Raw genomic sequence first — 20,766 nt, forward strand, 5'->3', positions numbered from 1 at the left:
TTATTCTATTATTCTAAAAGTACAAACCAATATTTCCAAATTGGGGAACCTTTCACTGCAAGTGGCTATCTTCATGCTAATAAGCTCATTTTAAATTCCAACATAAATTCTAACATTTACCAGATATGAGAAAACAGAAGATTGTTCATTAGAGGAATAGCCCAAGATTCAAATAGCTATGAAATCCACAGTAGCAGAAATAAAATCTGATTTCAGAAACAAACATGAAGTATACCAATGGCTCTAAGATAAAAGTCATTTAAGTATAGAGAAAAACTTATTGAAAGGTGGAAATTTAAAGTCTGAAATTTTAAGAGAGAATATTGAAAATGTCAAAAACACTCAGCACTTAATATTATAAACAAAAAGTAACCTTTATGAAGAAAGTAAAAAAGCTAAGAACCACATAGCATTACATACATAGATAGGCAGATACAAAAGTTTGTTCAAGTTGAGAACACCTAGAATCAGAATTTTAAGACAGAACTTGAAAAATCACATTTGAATTATTTCAAATCTAAGTTTACATATATATAGTCAATCATTTTAAATTCTTACAAATACTTTTATTATAACCCTTGTGACTACCACCAAAATAAGCAATTCAGACATACCTACCTAATACAGTTACGGTTGTAGAGGACTGAGCATTTCCAAGCGGGAATGTAACAGCTTTGCATATGTATTTTCCAGAATCAGAGAATCCTATGTTATGCAGAGTAATTGTCGCATCATTAAGTGAATAGTTTTTAAACAAGACTCTTCCCTGATATTCTCCTTGAACAGAGAATCCATACTGAGGATGATGAACTGCAACAGTCTGTGAACTTTTGCCATGGATCTTCTCCCATGAAATTTGTGTTATGGTTTCATTTACTTCAATTAAACACTTCAATGAAACATTCTTTCCCCATACTGCTGTGACATGTGGCTCCACAATAATTGGCCCAGCTAAGGCACCTATGGGGGAAAAAATAGTTCTTAAAATAAGAAAAAATGATTATACTAATTATAAAAAATTATACTAAATGTTAATACTAACATACATTCTTCCTCCATTCTTGTTTCCCTCTGTCCCTCCCACTTGACCTTCTATAGGTGCAAGTACACACACACACACAACACGCACGCGCGCGCGCACACACACACACACACACACTTGTGACTAAATAACAGAAAGGACTCAAAAGAGGGAGATATTCGTGGCCTGAATGTTAGACCCAAAGAGTGACACTCAAATAAATCAAATACCTGCCGGTATGTGCCGCAGTGGAAAAAGCACTAGATTGGGCCAAGACTAAGCTTGGAAGGAGATCATTCCCCAGTCAAGCCTCCAGATGAGATCCCAGCCCTAACTGACACCTTGACTGCAGTCTTGTGAAAGACTCTTAAGCAAAGAACCCAGCTGAATCATGCATGAATTCCTGACATAAAGAGAGATAATATGCATGTTGTTTTAAAGCTACTAAGTTTTAGGGTAACTTATTACTTAGCAATAGATAACTAATACATGCAGAATCTGTCAAACCAAATATAATACCAAAGTATCTTCTTCTAGAAGGCTCTTCTATCAAAAATCTCTATAAAAACTTCATTTAAGATAGACCAACTACCAGAAGGCATTAATTTCTTTAAAACTTATGTAAATGTGAAATCAATTTTTTTTCTATTTTGTGGATGAAGAAAAAAGATTCCACGAGCAAAAGTTAAAATGAAATGATATCAAACTTCTCCCGTGTATTACTGACTTCCTTCCTGAAAGCAATGAGCCAAATCTAAATTATTTTAAGGATAAATAAGACTAACATTTATGAATACTAGAGTCAGGCAAAGATGCTGCTCATTGACAAATATATTAGAACATAAAATAGAAGCCCTTGGAAAGTTTATGACTCATGTCTTCTGACAAATATTCAAATTCAGAAGTAAACCAATATAACACTCAAATACAAAAACTGTATAAACAATACACTGTATGAATAATATCTTTAAAATTTGAAGTTATGTCTATTTATACTTTTAAATAAATACAAAAATGTATCAGAGATCACTTAAAAAATAACCAAAAATAATGTGTTTAAACATGTTCAAGCAGTTCTAAACAACAACAAAACTTCACAAAATATTATTTCTATGAGCCCTTTTTGGGAGAAAAAACCATAAATGATAAATAAAATATAAATAAATAGGCAAACTGTGCCATTCAAATCAAAAATGAATTTAAGAAATAGTAAACAAACAAGAGATGAGTGAAGATGTATTACAAAAAAAGGACAGACAATTCACACTAACTAAACTTAACAGTTACAGAAGAAAAAAGGGTTTTATTAACCATTGCCCTAAAAAGGTATCAAGTTCTCAAAATTTACCATTGTGCTCTATTATACTTTCAAGAGTAGATAATTACCAAACTTTTAAAATTAATCCAGAACATATAATTGGATTACATATTACAGTATTACATATTATAATATTGTAATGTATCTTAGCAAGCTACCATAAGTCTAGTATTAATCAGAAAACATACAAATAAAAGAATTTATGAATATTAAAATTTTCATATTATGAATACCCAGCTTTGTGTTTTAAAAAACACAGTGACCAAGTAGAATATTCCAAGAATATAAGGATATTTTTAAACTATTTATCACACTGAAAGGTCACACTGACTGTCTCATTCAATGCTGAAAAGGCATTTACTAAAACTTAGCATTCATCATCTGATTTTTTTTTTTAAATCTAATGGAGAAAAGAAGGATTCCTAATAATAAAGTGGATTCTTCTCAAATCAGTGGCCATCATCACACTAAACTAGAAAAAAGAGGTACTGCTATTACAAAAAGATCAAGACAAAATGGTACAGTATCATTATCACTGTTCAACTAACAATGGAAATTCCAGCACAGGAGGGAGGGAGGGAGGGAGGGAGGGAGGGAGGGAGGGAGGGAGGGAGGGAGGGAGGGAAGGAAGGAAGGAAGGAAGGAAGGAAGGAAGGAAGGAAGGAAGGAAGGAAGAAAAGCATTACAAAGGAACAGACAGAATTATCTGAGAACCCTATTACCTGAAAAATCTAAAGCCAAGTAAAGTTCTATTAGAACAAATAATATGGGTGCATAAAAAACATGCAAAGTATATCCAAAATATACAATCAACCTGTTATGTTATGATAGATGATAACCTTTACAAACTTACTATATAAAACACAATATTTGCAAAACATTAATATTTCAAATACCCATGAAAAAAGTTGTAATAAAACTGTAAACCTGAGCAACTGACTCGAATAAATGTAAGATATGTCACGTTCCTAAAATAAAATACTATCTAGACATCATATCTCCCCATAACACACAAATTCAATGCAACTGCAGTGAAAAGTGTATAAAAAAAATTCTTCAAACTAGACTAGGGACAACAGCTAAGAAATAGTTCAAAAACATCAATGGCCCAGTTGGAAGGAGGGGAAATGCTAAAGTAAAAATAATAAAAAGCTTACTATTAGTATCCGAAAACAATTTAAAGTACACAAAATGATCAACATATGTGTATGATATTACTGATATATAAATAACAAAGTATTTTGTTTGAGTGGGGAAATACTGAATTAGTTAAGATGTTTAAAGAGCAAGAGTTATTAAATAATTAGAAATAGATCCCTGCTTCACACACACACACACACACACACACACTGAAGATCAAAATGTAAAAAAGTCACACATGCCTGCACATATACTGACAATAACTTTATATATTCTAGCAGATAACATTAATTACTCCAAGAAAATGGGATAATGAGGATTAAAGAAAGAACTTTGAGTTTTTAAAACGTTGTATTCCTCTTTGATGTCAAAATCATTTGTAATAAGTAATGCTCATAATAAAAGCAAATTAAAAATAAAAATAAACAGAATTATATCCTCCTCAGATAAAAGTGGAGAGGAAACAGGATAAGGTATAATGGACTGAGTATTTGCACTTTCCAAAATTTTTACATTGCAGCCCTAGTCTCTGAGTGATAATATCTATAGACGGAGCCCTAGTATAGTAATCAGGTTTATATGAGTCAGGAAGGAGAGCCTCCACAGTGACATTAGCGTTTATATAAGAAAAGGAAGAGATACAAGCTCTCTACCATGTGAGGACAAAGCGAGAATGTGGCTACAAGTCAAGAAGATGGTCCTCACCAGGAGCTGAATCTGCTTACACCTTAACCTTAGACTTCTCAGCCTCTCAAATTATGAGAAATACGTATCTGTTGTTTAAGCCCTCCAATCCCTAGTGCTTTGTTATATAGCAATCAAATCTAAGACATTAAGTATCAGAATAACGTCGCATGGGCATGGGTAGTGCTAAATCATACCTCCTTACAACTGGTAACCACTACCGCCTATTGAGCCACCATTACTAAAGAGAGTACTGGACAGGAAAAAGAAAAAACAAATCTGCTGAATCAAAAACATATTTACAATATTTACATATATTCTATAATATTTAAAGAGGGAAAGTCATTCTCAGCATAAAAGATAAAAAAAAAAAAAACACCTAGAAAAACGTTGATAGATTTGGTCAGAAAACCTAACGCCCTAAAGAGCTTAAGCAAATTCAAAATACTACAAATGGCTATTTTCAGTAAGTGTTTAATTTTACTCAGAAATATTAATATAACTATCAGGTTTTTCTTTTTCATCTTTTGTCTTACTATCTAGGAGATAATGATTAATTTTTACTTTCCAATTTTTCTACAAAATTATTCTGAGTAGTTTTTCGTGGCAAAAGTAAATTTGGGCAGAACTTTCTATTGTTTCAACCCTTAAACTTGTGAGCAAGTACTGACAATCTGATAATTTGGTTCTCCCTTAGATTCCATGAGCTTCTAATGATATATACCTCCTTTTTTGCGTTTTAGCCAGCTACAATTAGTTTTTGTCGCCTAAAAACAAGTATCTAATGCATTTCCAATCTTTTTTTTTTTTTTTTAATTTTTATGTATTTATGATAGTCACACACAGAAAGAGAGAGGCAGAGACACAGGCAGAGGGAGAAGCAGGCTCCATGCACCAGGAGCCCGACATGGGATTCGATCCCGAGTCTCCAGGATCGTGCCCTGGGCCAAAGGCAGGCGCCAAACCGCTGCGCCACCCAGGGATCCCTAATGCATTTCCAATCTTAAACTAAATTCAAAAGTTAAAAACCACTTCTAGGGGCAGCTCGGTGGCGCAGCGGTTTAGCGCCGCCTTCGGCCCAGGGCGTACCCCCAGGGTCCTGGGATCGAGTCCCGCATGGGGCTCCCTGCGTGAAGCCTGCTTCTCCCTCTGTCTCTCTCTCTGGGTCTCTCACGAATAAATAAATAAATAAAATCTTAAAAAAAAAAAAAAAAAAAACACACTTCCAAGTTAAGATTTTTTCCCCTAAACTCTTAAAACTGTGGAGAAACAGATCCTCCACTGTGATTCTTATGCCAAAATCACTATTTGAATGCTTTACTTCTCAAGGTCTCCCAGACACTGAGCCTACCCTCCCCCAACTTTTCCCATATGAAGCAGAGTTTGATAGAACAGAAGTGTGTCCTGGAGAAACATAAACGTTTATTTCTAAAGACCTAAATTATTTGAAGTTCTTCATTAAAGAGTGATTCAGTCTAGGGACGCCTGAGTGGCTTCTCCCTGTACCTGTGTTTTTGCCCCTCTCTGCGTCTCTCATGAGTAAGTAAAAAAAACTTTTAAAAAATGAATGATTCTGTCTAGAATATAAAGAGGCAAAGGAAAAGCAAAGAATTGAATCTTTCATATCTGGTAAGACCCTATCTGACATTGTTATATGGTGTTCCTGGCTACTGTACACTCCCAACAGCAAAGAGAAACAATAGTATTTGTACTATTAACTAATTAATTAAATTGAACTTATCCTTTCAGGGAGAAAGAGAAATAAGTGTTTTCCTCCTACCTGTAGCTTCCATAAAAACACTAGAACCGTGAAAATAAAACTGTCTGGATTTTTCATATATATTTGAGTAGTCAGTCATTCAGGATTTAGAATGTGCAGAGGACACATATCACTTGAAAATATTCAAAAAGAATTATAAAAGAAAAAGAAAATATAATGATTCATGTACTATAATAACTTCTATGGGTTATTTAAAAAAACAAAATAATTTGACATTCATAGTAGAGATCACATTAAAGTGTCTAAAAGTATAAAGCGACAACAGTTCACTTTCCAATCTCTCCCACTTTCAACAATGAATCAAAAACAATAGAAGTTATCAAAAATCTATTTTTAATACTACCTTTTTTGATACTTTGATATTATTTTTTTACCACATCTCACTCTCAACCTATGGAGATGGCAGGCATCTTGGACATTTTAGGTCCCAAGATCTTTCAAATGTCACAATCTACAAAATAGGTATATGCAAATATTCCACAAATCAAATATTTACTGTACTCTATGTTCAAACACAAACAAAACCTCCCCAAATCTCTAAGGTATGGATCCTTTCAGACTCCTCAAATATAGAATAATTTTTAAAGCAACTAAAGTATACATTTTCAAGAAACTAGCAAAATCATAGTATCTAGGTATTTTCAACAATTTCAGCATACTTAAATTTTAGATTAAACAGATTTATCACTAGCATAATCAATAATGAATCTGAATTGTTTTAAACCAATAAGTGTTTAAGTCACATCAGCTTTGAAAATTTAACAAGTCTTTGTACCACATCCCCAAACAACACTCAAAATAAAAATAAGCATATATGAATGAAGCCAAGTGAATTAAATAATAGAATGTAAAAACTAAGTATAACAGCAAACTCAAATACTATTAGTTAGAGAATCTCTAACTTCTTGTCATGTTTTAATTAGAAAGAACAACTTTGGATCATAGGAGGTCCTATATCCTAAGAAGAGACTGGACTACAGACTAGAAATGATGGCATAAACCCAGGACATTCATTTATCAGTATGAATTGACATGCTTTTTTCTTAAAATTCATATGGACATGCAAATTAAATTTTTGTGACTTCAGGATGGCAATTATTTCTTAGGTATGTTACCAAAAGCACAATTGGTGGATTTCATCAAAACTTTTCTACTCTTCAAAACACACCCTTTAGACAAACCATTTAATGGGAAAAAAAAATTTGCAAAACCTATTTGATAAAGGATTTACATCTGCTAAAGAACTTGAATTCAAAACACATAAAGACCTCTAAAAATTTCATAAAAAGAAAACAAGCCAATAAACAAATGAGCAAAAGATATGAACACCCCAATAATACATGAACAGGTGCTCAATATCACTAAGGAAATGCAAATTAAGACAACAGTAAGTAAGCTACGACTACTCATCCATTAGAGAGGCTAAAATTAAAAAGACTGACAATACCAAGTGTTAGAATGTAGAGGAACTAGAACTCTCCATCGCTGGCTGAACTGCAAAATAGTACAATCACATTAGAAGACAATAAGCAGCTTCTTAAAAGTTAAATATACAAGCACCAAATGAGCCATGCATTTCACTCCTATGTCTTCACTCACTAGAAATGAAAGCATGTGTCTATACAAAGATCTGTACACAAACATTCACAGCAACTTTTTTAACAGCCCAAAACTGGAACCAACCCAAAAGTCCATCAAGTGAATGACAAAACAAATTGTAGTATAGCCATACAATAAAGTATTAGTCAGCAACAAAGAGAAAACCCAACTAGGAATGGAGGGGAACATCTTCAACTTGATAAAGGACACTTATTTCTAAAAAACCTACAGCTAACATCATACTAATGGCAAGAAACTAGAAGTTTACCCAATGAGATCAGGAACAAGGCAAGGATGCCCCCCTCTGTTGTACCTTTTCAGCACTATACTAGAAATTCTAACTAATGTAAGAAGATAAGAAAAGGAAATAGAACATATAGTGATTGGGAAAGAAGAAATTAAACTCTGCTCACAGATGACATGACTGTCGATATAGAAAATTAGAAAGAAATGACCAAAAAAACCTCGTCAAAATAAGCGATTACAGCAAAGCTGTAGGATACAATTTCCCATATGCTAGTGACGAAAAGTGGAATTTCAAATTAAAAACAGTGTCATTTACATTAGCACCCTAAAAATGAAATATTTGGATACAAATCTTAACAAAATATGTACAAGACCTATGTAAGGATAGCTACAAAACTAATCAAAGTATCAAAAAAAATCAATGTAAACATATCCCATGTTAATGGATAGGATGACTCAATATTATCAAGATGTCCATTCTTCCCACTTGATCTATATATAGACTCAACATAATCCCAGGCAAAATCTCAGCAAGTTACTTTGTGGATACCAACAAACTGACTCTAATATGTATATGGAGAAACAGAAGACCCAGAATAGCCAACACAATATTGAAAAAGAAGAACAAAGTCAGAGGACTAACACCACATGACTTAAATCTTAGTATAAAGCTATAGTACCAAAAAAGTGAGGCAATTGGTGAAAGAATAGGCAAACAGATCAACAGAACAAAACAGCCCAGAAACAGATTCATATGAACATAATCAATAGATTTTAACAAAGAAGTAAAGGCAATATAATAGAACAAAGAGAATTATTTCCACAGAATGGTGCTGGAATGACTGGACATTCACATGTAAAAATATGAATCTAGACCAACATTACACCCTTCACAAAAATTAACTCAAAACAGATCACAAACCTTAATGTAAAATGCAAAACTATAAAATTCCTAGATGATGTTGGGGATGGTGATGATTTTTTAGACACAACACCAGAGACATGATCCAAGAAATAATGAACAAACTGAACATCATCAAAATTAAAATTTCTGTTCTGCAAACAACACTATCAAGACAATGAGAAGAAACAGACTGGGAGAAAATGTATGCTTGTAAAAGACATATCTAATAAAGGGCCAATACCCAAAATACATAAAGAACTTTAAAACTCAACAATAAGAAAAACACAATTAAAAATGGGCCAAAGACCTTAACAGAAACCTTACCAAACAGATACAGATGGCAAAGCAGCATATAAAAAAGTGTTTGTCATCATGTCTTTAAGTAATTGCAAATTCAAGCCACAATTAGATATCCCTCCACACCTAGTAGAATGGCTAAAATCCAAACACTGCCAATACCAAATGCTCATAAAGATATAGAGCAACAGGAACTACCATTCATTACTGGTGGAAATGAAGAATGGTACAGCCACTATGGAAGACAGTTTGGCAGTTCTTAGAAAACTAGATATACTCTAATGCTACAAACCAGTAACCGTGTTCCTTTGTATTTACCTAAACCAGCCAAAAATGTTACGTCTACATAGAAACCTACACATGGATGTTTATGGCAGCTTTATTCAGAATTGCCAAAATTGGAGCAACCAAGGTGTCCTTCAGTAGATAAATGAATAAACTGTGACACATTCAGACAACAGAACTGTTATTCAGCACTGAAGAGAAATGAGGTATCAAGTCACAAAAAGAAGACATGGAGGAACTTTAAATGCATATTGTTCAGGTTAAAAAAAGCCAATCTGTAAAGGCTGCATACTGAATGATTTCAATTATATGATATGTAGAAAAAGACTAATCTATGGAGACTGTAAAAAGATCAGTGGTTGCCAGGAGTTGGAAGGAAAGGGGAAATGAATAGGTGTAAAATATCAAGAATTTTTAGGGCAGTGAAACTACTCTGCATAATACTGTAATGGTGGATCCATCTCATACATTCGTCAAAACCCACGAAATGTACAATACCGAGAGTGAAACCTAGTATAAACCATGGCCTTTGGGTGATGATGACGACGAAGTGTCAAAGTAGTTTCATCAACTGTAACAAATATATCACTCTGGTAAAAGACCTTGACAGAAAATGTTAAGGGGAAGGGTAACTAGAGTGCTAAGGGAACTCTGTACATTCCATCCAACTTTGCTATGAACTAAAACTGCTCTAAAAGAGTAGTCCGCTAAAAATTTTAAAAAGCAATGCTTATATAACCAAATACTCCCAATAAAAGGAAATAAGCTGATCCATGTAATAACATGAACAAATTTCAAAATGATTTTGCTGAAAGAAGACAGTAAAAGAGTACATGAAGTGTAATTGCATCCTTTTCCATAGAAAATGCAAACTACAGTAACAAAAAGCAGATAGGTGCTTGCTTAGGCAAGAGGGATAGAAACGGAAGAGATGGATGACTTACAGACAATACAATGAACCTTTTAGGAGTGATGGATAATATTCACTATCTTTGTAGTGACATTTTTTTTAAAGATTTTATTTATTTATTAGATACAGAGAGAAAGAGGGAGGCAGAGACAGGCAGAGGGAGAAGCAGGCTCGGGTCTCCAGGATCACGCCCCGGGCTGAAGGTGGCGCTAAACCACTAAGCCACCGGGGCTGCCCTGTGTGACATTTTAACAGGCAATGTCTTTGTTAAAACTTACCAAATTAAAAACCTTAAGTAGGTGCAGCTTATTCTACGTCACTTATACCCAATAAAGTTGTTTTATATAAAAATGAGAATAGAAGGGAAGTGGAGAACATTTTGTAATAGCTTGAGATGATTTTTACTATAAAGACAAAGAGATCAGACAGCAGCTCAAGAAAGGTTATGCATCAGGGAAAGTATTTTTTTAATGTGAGATACAGCATATTTTCATGCTGGCTGAAATGACCGAGAAAGAAAACTGTTGTTAAAGTGATACATTTGAGGAGAAGAGACAGTGTGGGACACAGCTCTGAGGGATGTCGCTAGCCACTGATTGTACCTCAGTTGTAGCTGGCAGTCTACCTTTACAGGTAGGTAGGTATGGCAGTGAAAGTTCTTATCTAACTACTTCCATTTGCTCTTCAAAACAAAAAGCAAGGATTTCATGTGAGAATAAGAGAGGATGTCTAGAAACTTAAAAAGATGTAAGGTGTAAAATAGCTATAGAGAAAAAGTAGATGGAATGAAGCAGTAATATTCAAAGTGTAACTCTCAAAGAGCCCTCAAGACCTTTTCAGGTGATTAATAATAAAATCAAAACTATGTTCATGGTTGTTCTAGGTTATTATCTTTTCCATTCCATTCTGTCATATAGTGGATATTCTAGAAGCTACAAAACATGATATTCAGCAGGTTAAATGCAGAAGCAGGTACAAAAACCCAGTTGTTACTAAGATAGATGTTAAATACATTTCCAAAGGGTACCTGTGACTCAGTCAGTTAAGCATCTGCCTTGGGCTTAGGTCATGATCCCAGGATCCTGGGATTGAGTCCTGCATTGGGCTCCCTGCTCAGCAGGAAGTCTGGTTCTCCCTATCCCCCTGCTCCTCCCCACTTGCTTTCTCTCTCTCTCATCCACTCTCAAATAAATGAAATTTTTAAAAAATTTAAAAACAAAGACATTTGCAAATCAAATATACCATTCATCACTATTTATAAATAGAAAATACTTATTTTTCATAAAAATATTTAACATATAATTTTTTGAAGGAATTAAGGCATTTTAAAATTATTCAGTTTTAACTTTTAACCTAGTAAATATTGACAGATCCACACTAAGAAAAGCTCGCTATAGTCCCCGCTAATTTTTAAAGAGTATAAAAAAGAACCACTGACTAAGAGAATATAGGATTTCAGAGTAGTATACCAAGAACCACTTGCGGTTACTACTCTTGAATTACAGTGACATCCATCAGCATTCAGCTTCCTGAATGGAACAGGCAAACAGTAAGTAAGATTTACCCTAGGTTGAAAGTTTTAACAGGCTAGCACAAAAAGAAGATGAATGAGGGGTTGATGGTACAAGCAAAGAAGTGACTTCAATGATAGACCATGAACTTGCAGCTGGTCAAGATGGGGAGAAAAGGAAACAGGATCAAAGGATTATAGAAACCAATGTAGCTAAAGAATTATTGGAATTAAAGTTCTAAGTAAAGTGAGATAGATGATGTGAGATGATGGGGAAGTCAATTTCTGAGACTCAGTTTTCACATTTATAAAATACCACCTTAACAGTTACACATTCCTAAAAATTGTCAGTTCTTACATACTATTTTATTGGATTTTCATTGATTCCCACACCCTACTCTTCCCCACCAAAAGGCACATTGTGAGGTAGATAGGTAATTTTTTTCCCCCAACATAACACATCAAGAATCAAAAGGGTTAAAAAACTTTCTCTGGGTCATACAAATAATAAGAGACAGTGTCATCTGCCATAGTAGAGAGAATCAGGGAAAGCTTTACAAGAGGTGGAACTTAAGCTGTGCCTTGAAGACTAATATATATAATTTTCATAGGCAAAAAATGCAGGCTAATCAAAGGTCCAGTATCAGACCAAAATAAAGAAAATAAGACTGGAGGGAAGGCTGAATCCAAAATGGGTAAAGGGCAGTAATCAGAAATGATGAAGTAGAAAACTAAACTAAAACTAAAACTACTAATTACGCTTGGCACAGTGTTTAACAATTCCTAGAATAGCTCGATTGCCACATGCGGCTAATGACTACAATACTGGAGAGTACAGCTATATAACATTTGTTTTATGGAGTACAGTTCTAGAATGGAAGTTTAATAAAGGTTAACTTCTAACTACAGGTCTGAGTTTTCTGCAAAACTCAACGACTAAAAAATCAGCCAAAAAGAGTTATATTTTTAGAGTTTAGATTTCTGTTATAATGATTTACATGTAACTAAAACACAGAAAATAACAGGAGCAAGAGACAGCAAATTTCTACTATAGTATTTCCATATATTAACACTAACTATAAATTCTATCCTACTATATCATATCATCTTATCTTGAAATAGTAATTTCAGCCTTTACAAAATGCTCTAAAATGCTGTTTCTACCATCTATTCTCAATCACTACCTTTCAATTTCAAATAAAGAAAATACCTTGATTTAACTAATATAAATAAGGGTTCTCTTTAGTTAAGTTTACTTTATGCTTAAAAGCACAATTCCTTCATATTTTCAGAACAGAAGCACAAAATTTTATATCAGAAAGAAATCTTACAGAACAGTGTGATCTGCCCTTAACATATAGCTAGGGGCAAAAGAGAGACAAGAAGCCTTCTGGCTTCAAAAAGTAATCTAATTCCAACATGCTGGACACCTATAAATAAATTCTAAATGTTTCACAGAAAGAATACCTAGAAAGACTATAGTGGGGACATTCAAAAGCTCAGTTAATTTTCAAAATAAAAAGGTGGGGGGGGGGGTAGTTCCTAAGTCAGTACTACTCCCATCAGAGGTGAAATGTAAGGGAGAATGGATTTTTGCAACAATTACTAAGAATTTGCTCTTTTCAACCCTGTTGCAACCTGTGAAATTACGGCAATTTTTAAACACTAATGAAATTATGGGTTTTAATCCTACTAATAACAACATTTATTCCCCCAAATACAATAGTATATTATATTCACTTAGGCTTTAAGGTTATTCCAGAAGTAAAATTTATAATCAACAGAATTGTTTTTTAACCATACTAATGAATTTACTTCTGATCCTTTATTTTAACCTTGTAGGTGATACATAAAAACAGAAGGCCTTAAAAAAAAAAAAAAAAGAAGGCCTATGAATATGTATATTCAGATGGAGACATTGTAAAGAACAGGTGCTTCAAAGATACTGATCTATTTTCAATTCTCATAAAGGACATCCTTCTCTAATGACCCAAGTAAAAACCGATACACACATTTATACAACATTCATTAGTAATCCAGAAATCTCAACTTTACTGTTTTAAATAAAAGAGACATCTCTAAACAAGTACATGGAAATTATGGTTCAGTAGTATGATACTTCTCCGACCTGAGAATGAGATTTAAATTGTGAATAACAGGATGGAACAAAAAAGCAAGAACTTTGGAGCCAGACTAGCCTACATTCAAGAACACACAGACATCTAAATTTTTACCAGTGTGACCCTGGGTACTTGACTGCCTGTTTTATCACCTATAAAATGGGACTATTATCACTAATTAACAAGGTTTCACTATTTTTTTTTTTAATTCAAGCATGGGAGTGTGCACTGACTAAGCAACAAAGGAAGAACTACTAGAATTATTTTAGGGCCAGTTAAAACTAACTCTACTTCTATAGTGACACCAATCTATGTAGTTATATGATTTTTTTCTCTCCAAGCACTGCTAGTAGCTGAGAGGTAAGCATAAAAAATCTGTACAGCTGTACAGATTTAGAGTTAAGATTTTACAAGGCTGGTATAAGTGAAAAATATTGGGGCAAAGGATTAGACAGTACAAGATCAGTCTAGGTTGAAAAAGCAAGTGAGCTAACATGAACCAAAATAAAGTAGGCATGGCACATTTACTGTTTAAATATTTACTGAGTTTCATTCACTGAATATTAAGTACTAGGTACTATTAGGTAGAAAATCATATAGCCTCAGATTTCCAAGAGCTAAGTAACTGGAAGAGAAAATAATGCTTCTAGGGATGCATTATGGGTAAGGATGTTATGGGTACAGGGACTATAAAATTTGTTACCTGAGCCAAAACATAAATTTTTTAAAGTGAAAGAACATTATTGATAATTACATCAGAATAAGTTACCTAGGCATTCCAAGATAAAATGGGATATATCACTTTATGAGAGCCATCCTAGTCAAGGGTACCAATGTATAGTGACTTTGGAAAAGGAATGAAAGTCATGTATACAGTGAGAAAAGTTTCATCTAAAAGTGAAATTTTCTTTGAGCTAAGCCTTAACTAGTGATTCTATTTTATTTCAGTAAATTTGTGGAAGAAGAGTGGAATTTAAGCTGGATCTTAGGCAAGGTGAGTTTTTCCAAGCAGAGAAAGGGCACTATAGAAAAGCAAACAACAGTAAAGAGATTCACAGAAACAGAAAATGTAAGAAGTTTGGAGAAACCAGAAAAATCCAAGTATTGGTTAAAAGAAGAAAAATAATAACAACAGAAACAAAGCCAGAAAGGCAAATTCTTAATTCAGTTTATTCGTGCACTCATTTGTTCACTAACACTTATTTAATACCTACCTGTATTAACCAGGCTTTATGATAAGGAGAAGGAACATTCCATACTCTTCAGGAGCTTAAAGCCAAATCAGAGAAAATGTAAATAAGCAAGAGTAAAAAAAAAAAAAAAGTGTTATAGAGGTAAAAATTTAGGAAACCAAAAAATGAGCTAGGAAAATTCATCTAGGAGAAGTTCACATATTACAGTAGAGGGAAAAAAAAAAAAGCACAGATACACAAAGAGCAATTAGGAGTGTAAAGCTGTGATTATGATCTTATTTAGAAAAAAGGTCTCTACAGATATAATTAAAAATCTCAGGGCAGGGATCCCTGGGTGGCGCAGCGGTTTAGCGCCTGCCTTTGGCCCGGAGCGCGATCCTGGAGACCCGGGATCAAGTCCCACGACGGGCTCCTGGTGTGTGGAGCCTGCTTCTCCCTCTGCCTGTGTCTCTGCCTCTCTCTCTCTCTCTCTTTCTCTGTGACTATCATAAATAAAAAAATAAAAAATAAAAATCTCAGGGCAGCCCCGGTGGCCCAGTGGTTTAGGGCCGCCTTCAGCCCAGGGTGTGATCCTGGAGACCCGCGATTGAGTCCCACGTTGGGCTCCCTACATGGAGCCTGCTTCTCCCTCTGCCTGTCTCTCTCTCTCTCTCATGAATAAATAAATAAATAAAATCTTTAAAAAAAAAATCTCAGGATGAGAACACCCTGGATTATCCACCAAGTGGGCCCTAAATCCAATACTAAGTGTCCTTATAAGTAACAAACAGGGAAAAGACAGTGGCAAAGACCATGGAAAAACAGAGGCAGAAACTGGAGTTATGCAGCTAAGGAATGTCTGTGGCCACCAGAAGCTGGGAGAAGCAAGGAACAGAATCTCCCATAGAGCTTTCTGGAGGGGATGTAGCCCTGCGACACCTATAGCATGGACTTCTGTACTCCATAACTGTTAGAGAACAGATGTGGTGTTTTAAGCCACCAGGTTTATGATAATTTGTTATGGCAGCCCTAGGATACTAACGTATGAGGCTACTGCACTAAACTAAGCATGAGAAAACAAATGCCCACAAGAGTAATGACAATACATTTAGAAACAAAAAAGATGTTTAGACTTATAGGGGAAAAGTATAAGAGTATTTCAAAGGACAGTGCTTAGAACTTCTATCAGAGCAGCTCCACTTTATACATGTAAAACTGTTGAAGGAGAAAGAAAATGGAAAAAAGTAGGGGGTTGTTGAATATTGCCAGACTATATGACTAGAGTCATTTTCTGCACTGGCGATCTGGCCCTTCTGCATTTTGGTCAAAAGATGGACAAAACCAGACTCCCAAAAGTTACAGTATAATCCTACCACCCACCATACTCTCTTCCATCCTAATATCCGTAAAAATCATCTCAGTGGCACATATTCACTATTCTTTAAATCTAGTTAAGCTCTTTTTTTTTCTAGTTAAGCTCTTTAATATTCAATATAGCAAGCAATCTCAAAAAAAAAAGTAGGTTTTGGGGTTACTTTTTTCCACTGCCTCCAAGATGCAGATCTTTTCTACCTCTAAAATTGGGGCACATAGGTATATGCAAACTTGGGTCATTATTTCTGGTGGCATGACTGATAATAGGCAACTCTATGACCCATGATCTTTAAATCAAGAATTATATGTTCTACTAATTCTTTCTGGTAAGATCAGGACCAGAATGAAGACTTACAGAATGGATATCAGAGGCTTATAAGAAAAATCTTAGAGATAATGGTCTCCTGAGCAATAAAGGGTTAAGATAATGAGCCTAAACTGCTACCCATAAAAAGACCTTCATGCAAAGATGGCCCATGGCTAACGGTGGGCAACTTAAAAGATCTCAGGAAAGTTCTCACCATTAATTGGTCTTAGTAGCTCACTGTGCCTAAACTGTTGAACAAACAATAGGGTTATGGTGAACACCTACTTTCCTTCTAAGAATCTGGAATTTGGATATGTGCTAAGACTATATGATCAATCTTCAATAAAAATTCTGTTCATGGAGTCCCTAATGAGCTTCCATGGCTGCCAACATTTTACCCATGTTGTCACAAGTCATTCTGGGGGGAATTAAGTATATCCTGTTTGACTCTACTGGGAGAGAGCTTTGTAAGCTTGTGGCTGGTTTTCCCCAGACTTTACCTCATGACTTTTTGCTTAGTATAGGAGCTTTTGCTGTAATAAATTATAGCTTAGAGTACAAATATATGTTGAGTCTTATGAGTCTTCTTAGAGAATTACTGAATCTAAGGGTCTTGTAATTCTACAACACATCCTTTTTTTAATTGAAGTATTATTGACAGTTTTATATTAGTTTCAGGTGTACAACATAGTCATTTGACAATTGTATACATTACAAAATGCTCATGACAGTAAGTGTTGTTATCAGCGGTCATCATATAAAGTTTTCAAAATACTATTACCTATATTCTCTAAGCTACAAACATATCTTTTAAGAAAGAGAGCATCAAAGAGCTCTTCATATCACAGGGGTTAAGAAGCATTACAAAGGACTCTGAATTTGAAGACTAAAAGTACCTTATCCATTTTTCCACTTATAATTCACTTTTCATGGGACGCGTGGGTGGCTCAGCAGTTTGGCGCCTGCCTTCGGCCCAGAGCATTATCCTAGAGACCCGGGATAGAGTACCACATCGGGCTCCCTGCATGGAGCCTGCTTCTCTCTCTCTGCCTGTGTCACTGCCTCTCTCTCTCTCTCTGTGTCTTTCATGAATAAATAAATAAAATCTTTTCAAAAATAAATAAATAAATATTTATTATTAAATATTTAATATTTAAATATATAAGTATATAGAATGTAGAAACTACATAATGTAATTCTTTTTAAATTTCTACCAGTTTTTTGAATGTCGTAATTTGCATTAACTTCTGACTTATGTGAGATACCGACTTATGTGAGATACTTACTCCAAAGGTGGAGCCACCCAAGCTGCCCTACTTTTTAAATATTTAAATTAAAATGTTTTACTTACATAAATCTATAGTTCTTAGTTTTTATAAAGCATTAACATAGATGTGTTTCATTTCATTTGGTTAAGAGATACAACAAAACATGTTAATATTTAGCTTCTAATCTTATGTACCTTTAAAGTCTCAGCAGCAGAGATGATATGGAAATTAATGTGCTATCAATTTATTGTCAATTCCAAATGCACAATCCATATATGCTGACAAATGGAATTCTTTAAGCACTTCTACTTTCATGTAAATACGGTGTTAGGCTTTTTTAGAAGATAGTACTATAGGAATTCTTCAGGAGGAAGAGGCTCTCCTGCCATGCCCAATGCAGACTAGGATAGGAGTGAACAGTGTAGGTATGAGGATATTGTGAAGAGCCAGCCCAAGCCATGTGTCCAGAACTCAGTCCCCTACAATCTTGCAGCCTCAGCCAAGCAATAACCATTCTCCAGTCCTCATAACACAGAAACCAGAGACTCCATGCAGCCCAAATGTTCTCAAAAGTCTACTGCCCCACTACCACTAGAATTCCCACTACACACTCACATCACCACCTGTACTCTCATAAAATAGCTTATTCCTTGCCTAAGAACTCCAGATAAACTCCACCCTTCTTTACTATCAAGTGGCCTGAACTATACCTTCTCAACAAAGTCTGAGCCCCTTCCACATCTGGACCTTCTTGGGTATGCTCCCTTATAGCCCTCCCATACCAGAGTCTCCTTTTATTGTATAGTTTTTCTTTTAACAAAATTAATAATTCTGTAAGTTAAACTTTCTCTGATTAACCTACTGTGAAGTTTCTGGCATCACTGCTGAAACTGACAAGGTTACCTTAAGTTCATATGGAAAATAAAGGGAGCAAGAATAGCCAAACCAAAAAGAACAAAATTGGAAGACTAACACTTCTAAATGTCAAGACTCTGCAAAAATATATGGTAATGAAGAGCATGTGACAAAACTATACAATAATCAAAACTGCATGAAATTAGCATAGAACAGAGACCGATAGAATAGTATGGAGAGTCCAGTACTAAGTTTATTACATTAAGGTTAATTGATTTTCAAGAAGGGTGCCTGTACAATTCAATGGGGAAAGAATATTTGACAAATAGTCCTGAATATCCACATAAAAAAAAGCCACAGAATACATAAAAATTAATCCAAACTGATCACAGACATAAAAGTAAAAGTAAAAACTATAAAATTCCTACAAGAAAATATAGTAGCATATTTTCATGAACTTATATTAGGCAAAATCTTTTTAGTTAAATAGGACACCAAAAACACAAGCAACAAGAGAATTAAAAAGACATAAACTAGACTTCATTAAAAATAAAAACTTTTGTGCTTAAGTGGATAGCATTGAGAAAGAAGAAAAAATTTGCAGGTTATAGGTCAAAGGTATTTGTACCTAGAACATAAAAAGAACTCTTACAACTCAATAGTAAAATTATAAATAATCCAATTGAAAGATGATCAAAGGATCTAAATAGACATGTCTTGAAAAAAGATATACAAATGGCCAATAAGCACATGAAAATGTGCTCAATATCATTAGCCATTAAGGAAATGCAAATTAAGACAACAATGACATACAACCTCACACCCTCTATGAAGGCTACAATAAAAAAATCAGATAGGGGCACCTGAGTGGCTCAGTTGGTTGAGCATTTGACATAGGCTCAGGTCATAACCCCAGGGTCTAGGAACAGCCTGAATCTGCTTGTCCCTCTCCCTCTGTCCCCCCCACCCACCTGCACTTGTGCTCACTCTCTAATAAATAAAATCTTAAAAAAAAAAAAAAAAAGCCATGTAATAAGAAGTGTTTGTTAAAGACATGGAAAACCCCTCTACAATGCCAGTAGGAATGTATAACAGTACAGCCACTTTGGAAAACAAACTGGCAATTCCTTAAGAGGTTATGGTTATCACAATTCCACTTGTAGGTAAATACCCAAGTGAAATAAAAATATAAGTACATACAAAAACTAATACATGAATGCATATAGCAACACTACTCCTAACAGCCAAAAAGCAGAAATAATGCAAATGTCCATCAACTTGTGAATAAATAAAATGTGATATATCCACACAATGGATTATGTGGCAATAAAATAGAAGGAAGTACTGATATATGTACAACATAGATGAACCTTCAAATCATTATGCTAAATGAAATAAGTCAGACAAGGAAGACTACATATTATGTAACATTTATATGAAATGTACAAAATAGGTAAACCTATAAAGGCAAAGCATATTAATGATTGCCTAGTATTGGAAGAGGTGAGGTGAAACGGGAGAATGACTAGGGGAGCATACACTGATAAAATGTTCTAAAACTGATTATGGTTCAGAACTCTGAATATACTAAAACCTATGAATTATACACTTTAATGAAGCATATGGTTATCAATAAAGCTATTATATATTTTAAAAGTAGAGAAATTTCAAGAAAGAAAGAAAGAAAGAAAGAAAGAAAGAAAGATCAATCAGAAGATTCGCACTAAAGAAAATACAGAGGATGTTCTTCCTCTGTAGAAAGAAGAAAAAGGATTGCAGATGGAAACAAGATGCAGAGAGAAAGAACTAGAGAAAAGGTAAATGTATTGCAAAAATTAAATAAGCATTTACTGTACAAAACATTAATAATGTCTGACAGTATTGCTACATACACAGATGCTAGCACTAACAGCAGAATAAGGGTAGAGTTAAAGGGTTTGATGGTCTCCTGTATTGTTTAAAAAGGAATAATATAT

The 20,766-nt window shown here is 34.4% G+C and overlaps 1 protein-coding gene across 21 annotated transcripts in view; it reads right to left on the minus strand.

The window, feature by feature from the left end:
- The window catches only part of NECTIN3 (nectin cell adhesion molecule 3), a 301,843-nt gene that overhangs the window by 260,559 nt on the left and 20,518 nt on the right, over nt 1-20,766 (minus strand). For all 21 annotated transcript variants that reach the window (XR_012024488.1, XR_012024486.1, XR_012024487.1 and 18 more), the window contains exon 2: nt 619-960. Coding sequence is in view for 17 of the 21 variants with exons in the window: in XM_072812400.1 (XP_072668501.1) it covers nt 619-960 (342 nt within the window). In the remaining 4 variants the exon portion in view is untranslated. The remainder of the gene's footprint in view (nt 1-618; nt 961-20,766) is intronic.

This window comes from Canis lupus, chromosome 35, assembly GCF_048164855.1.
Source record: "Canis lupus baileyi chromosome 35, mCanLup2.hap1, whole genome shotgun sequence".
NCBI classification, from domain to species: domain Eukaryota; kingdom Metazoa; phylum Chordata; class Mammalia; order Carnivora; family Canidae; genus Canis; species Canis lupus.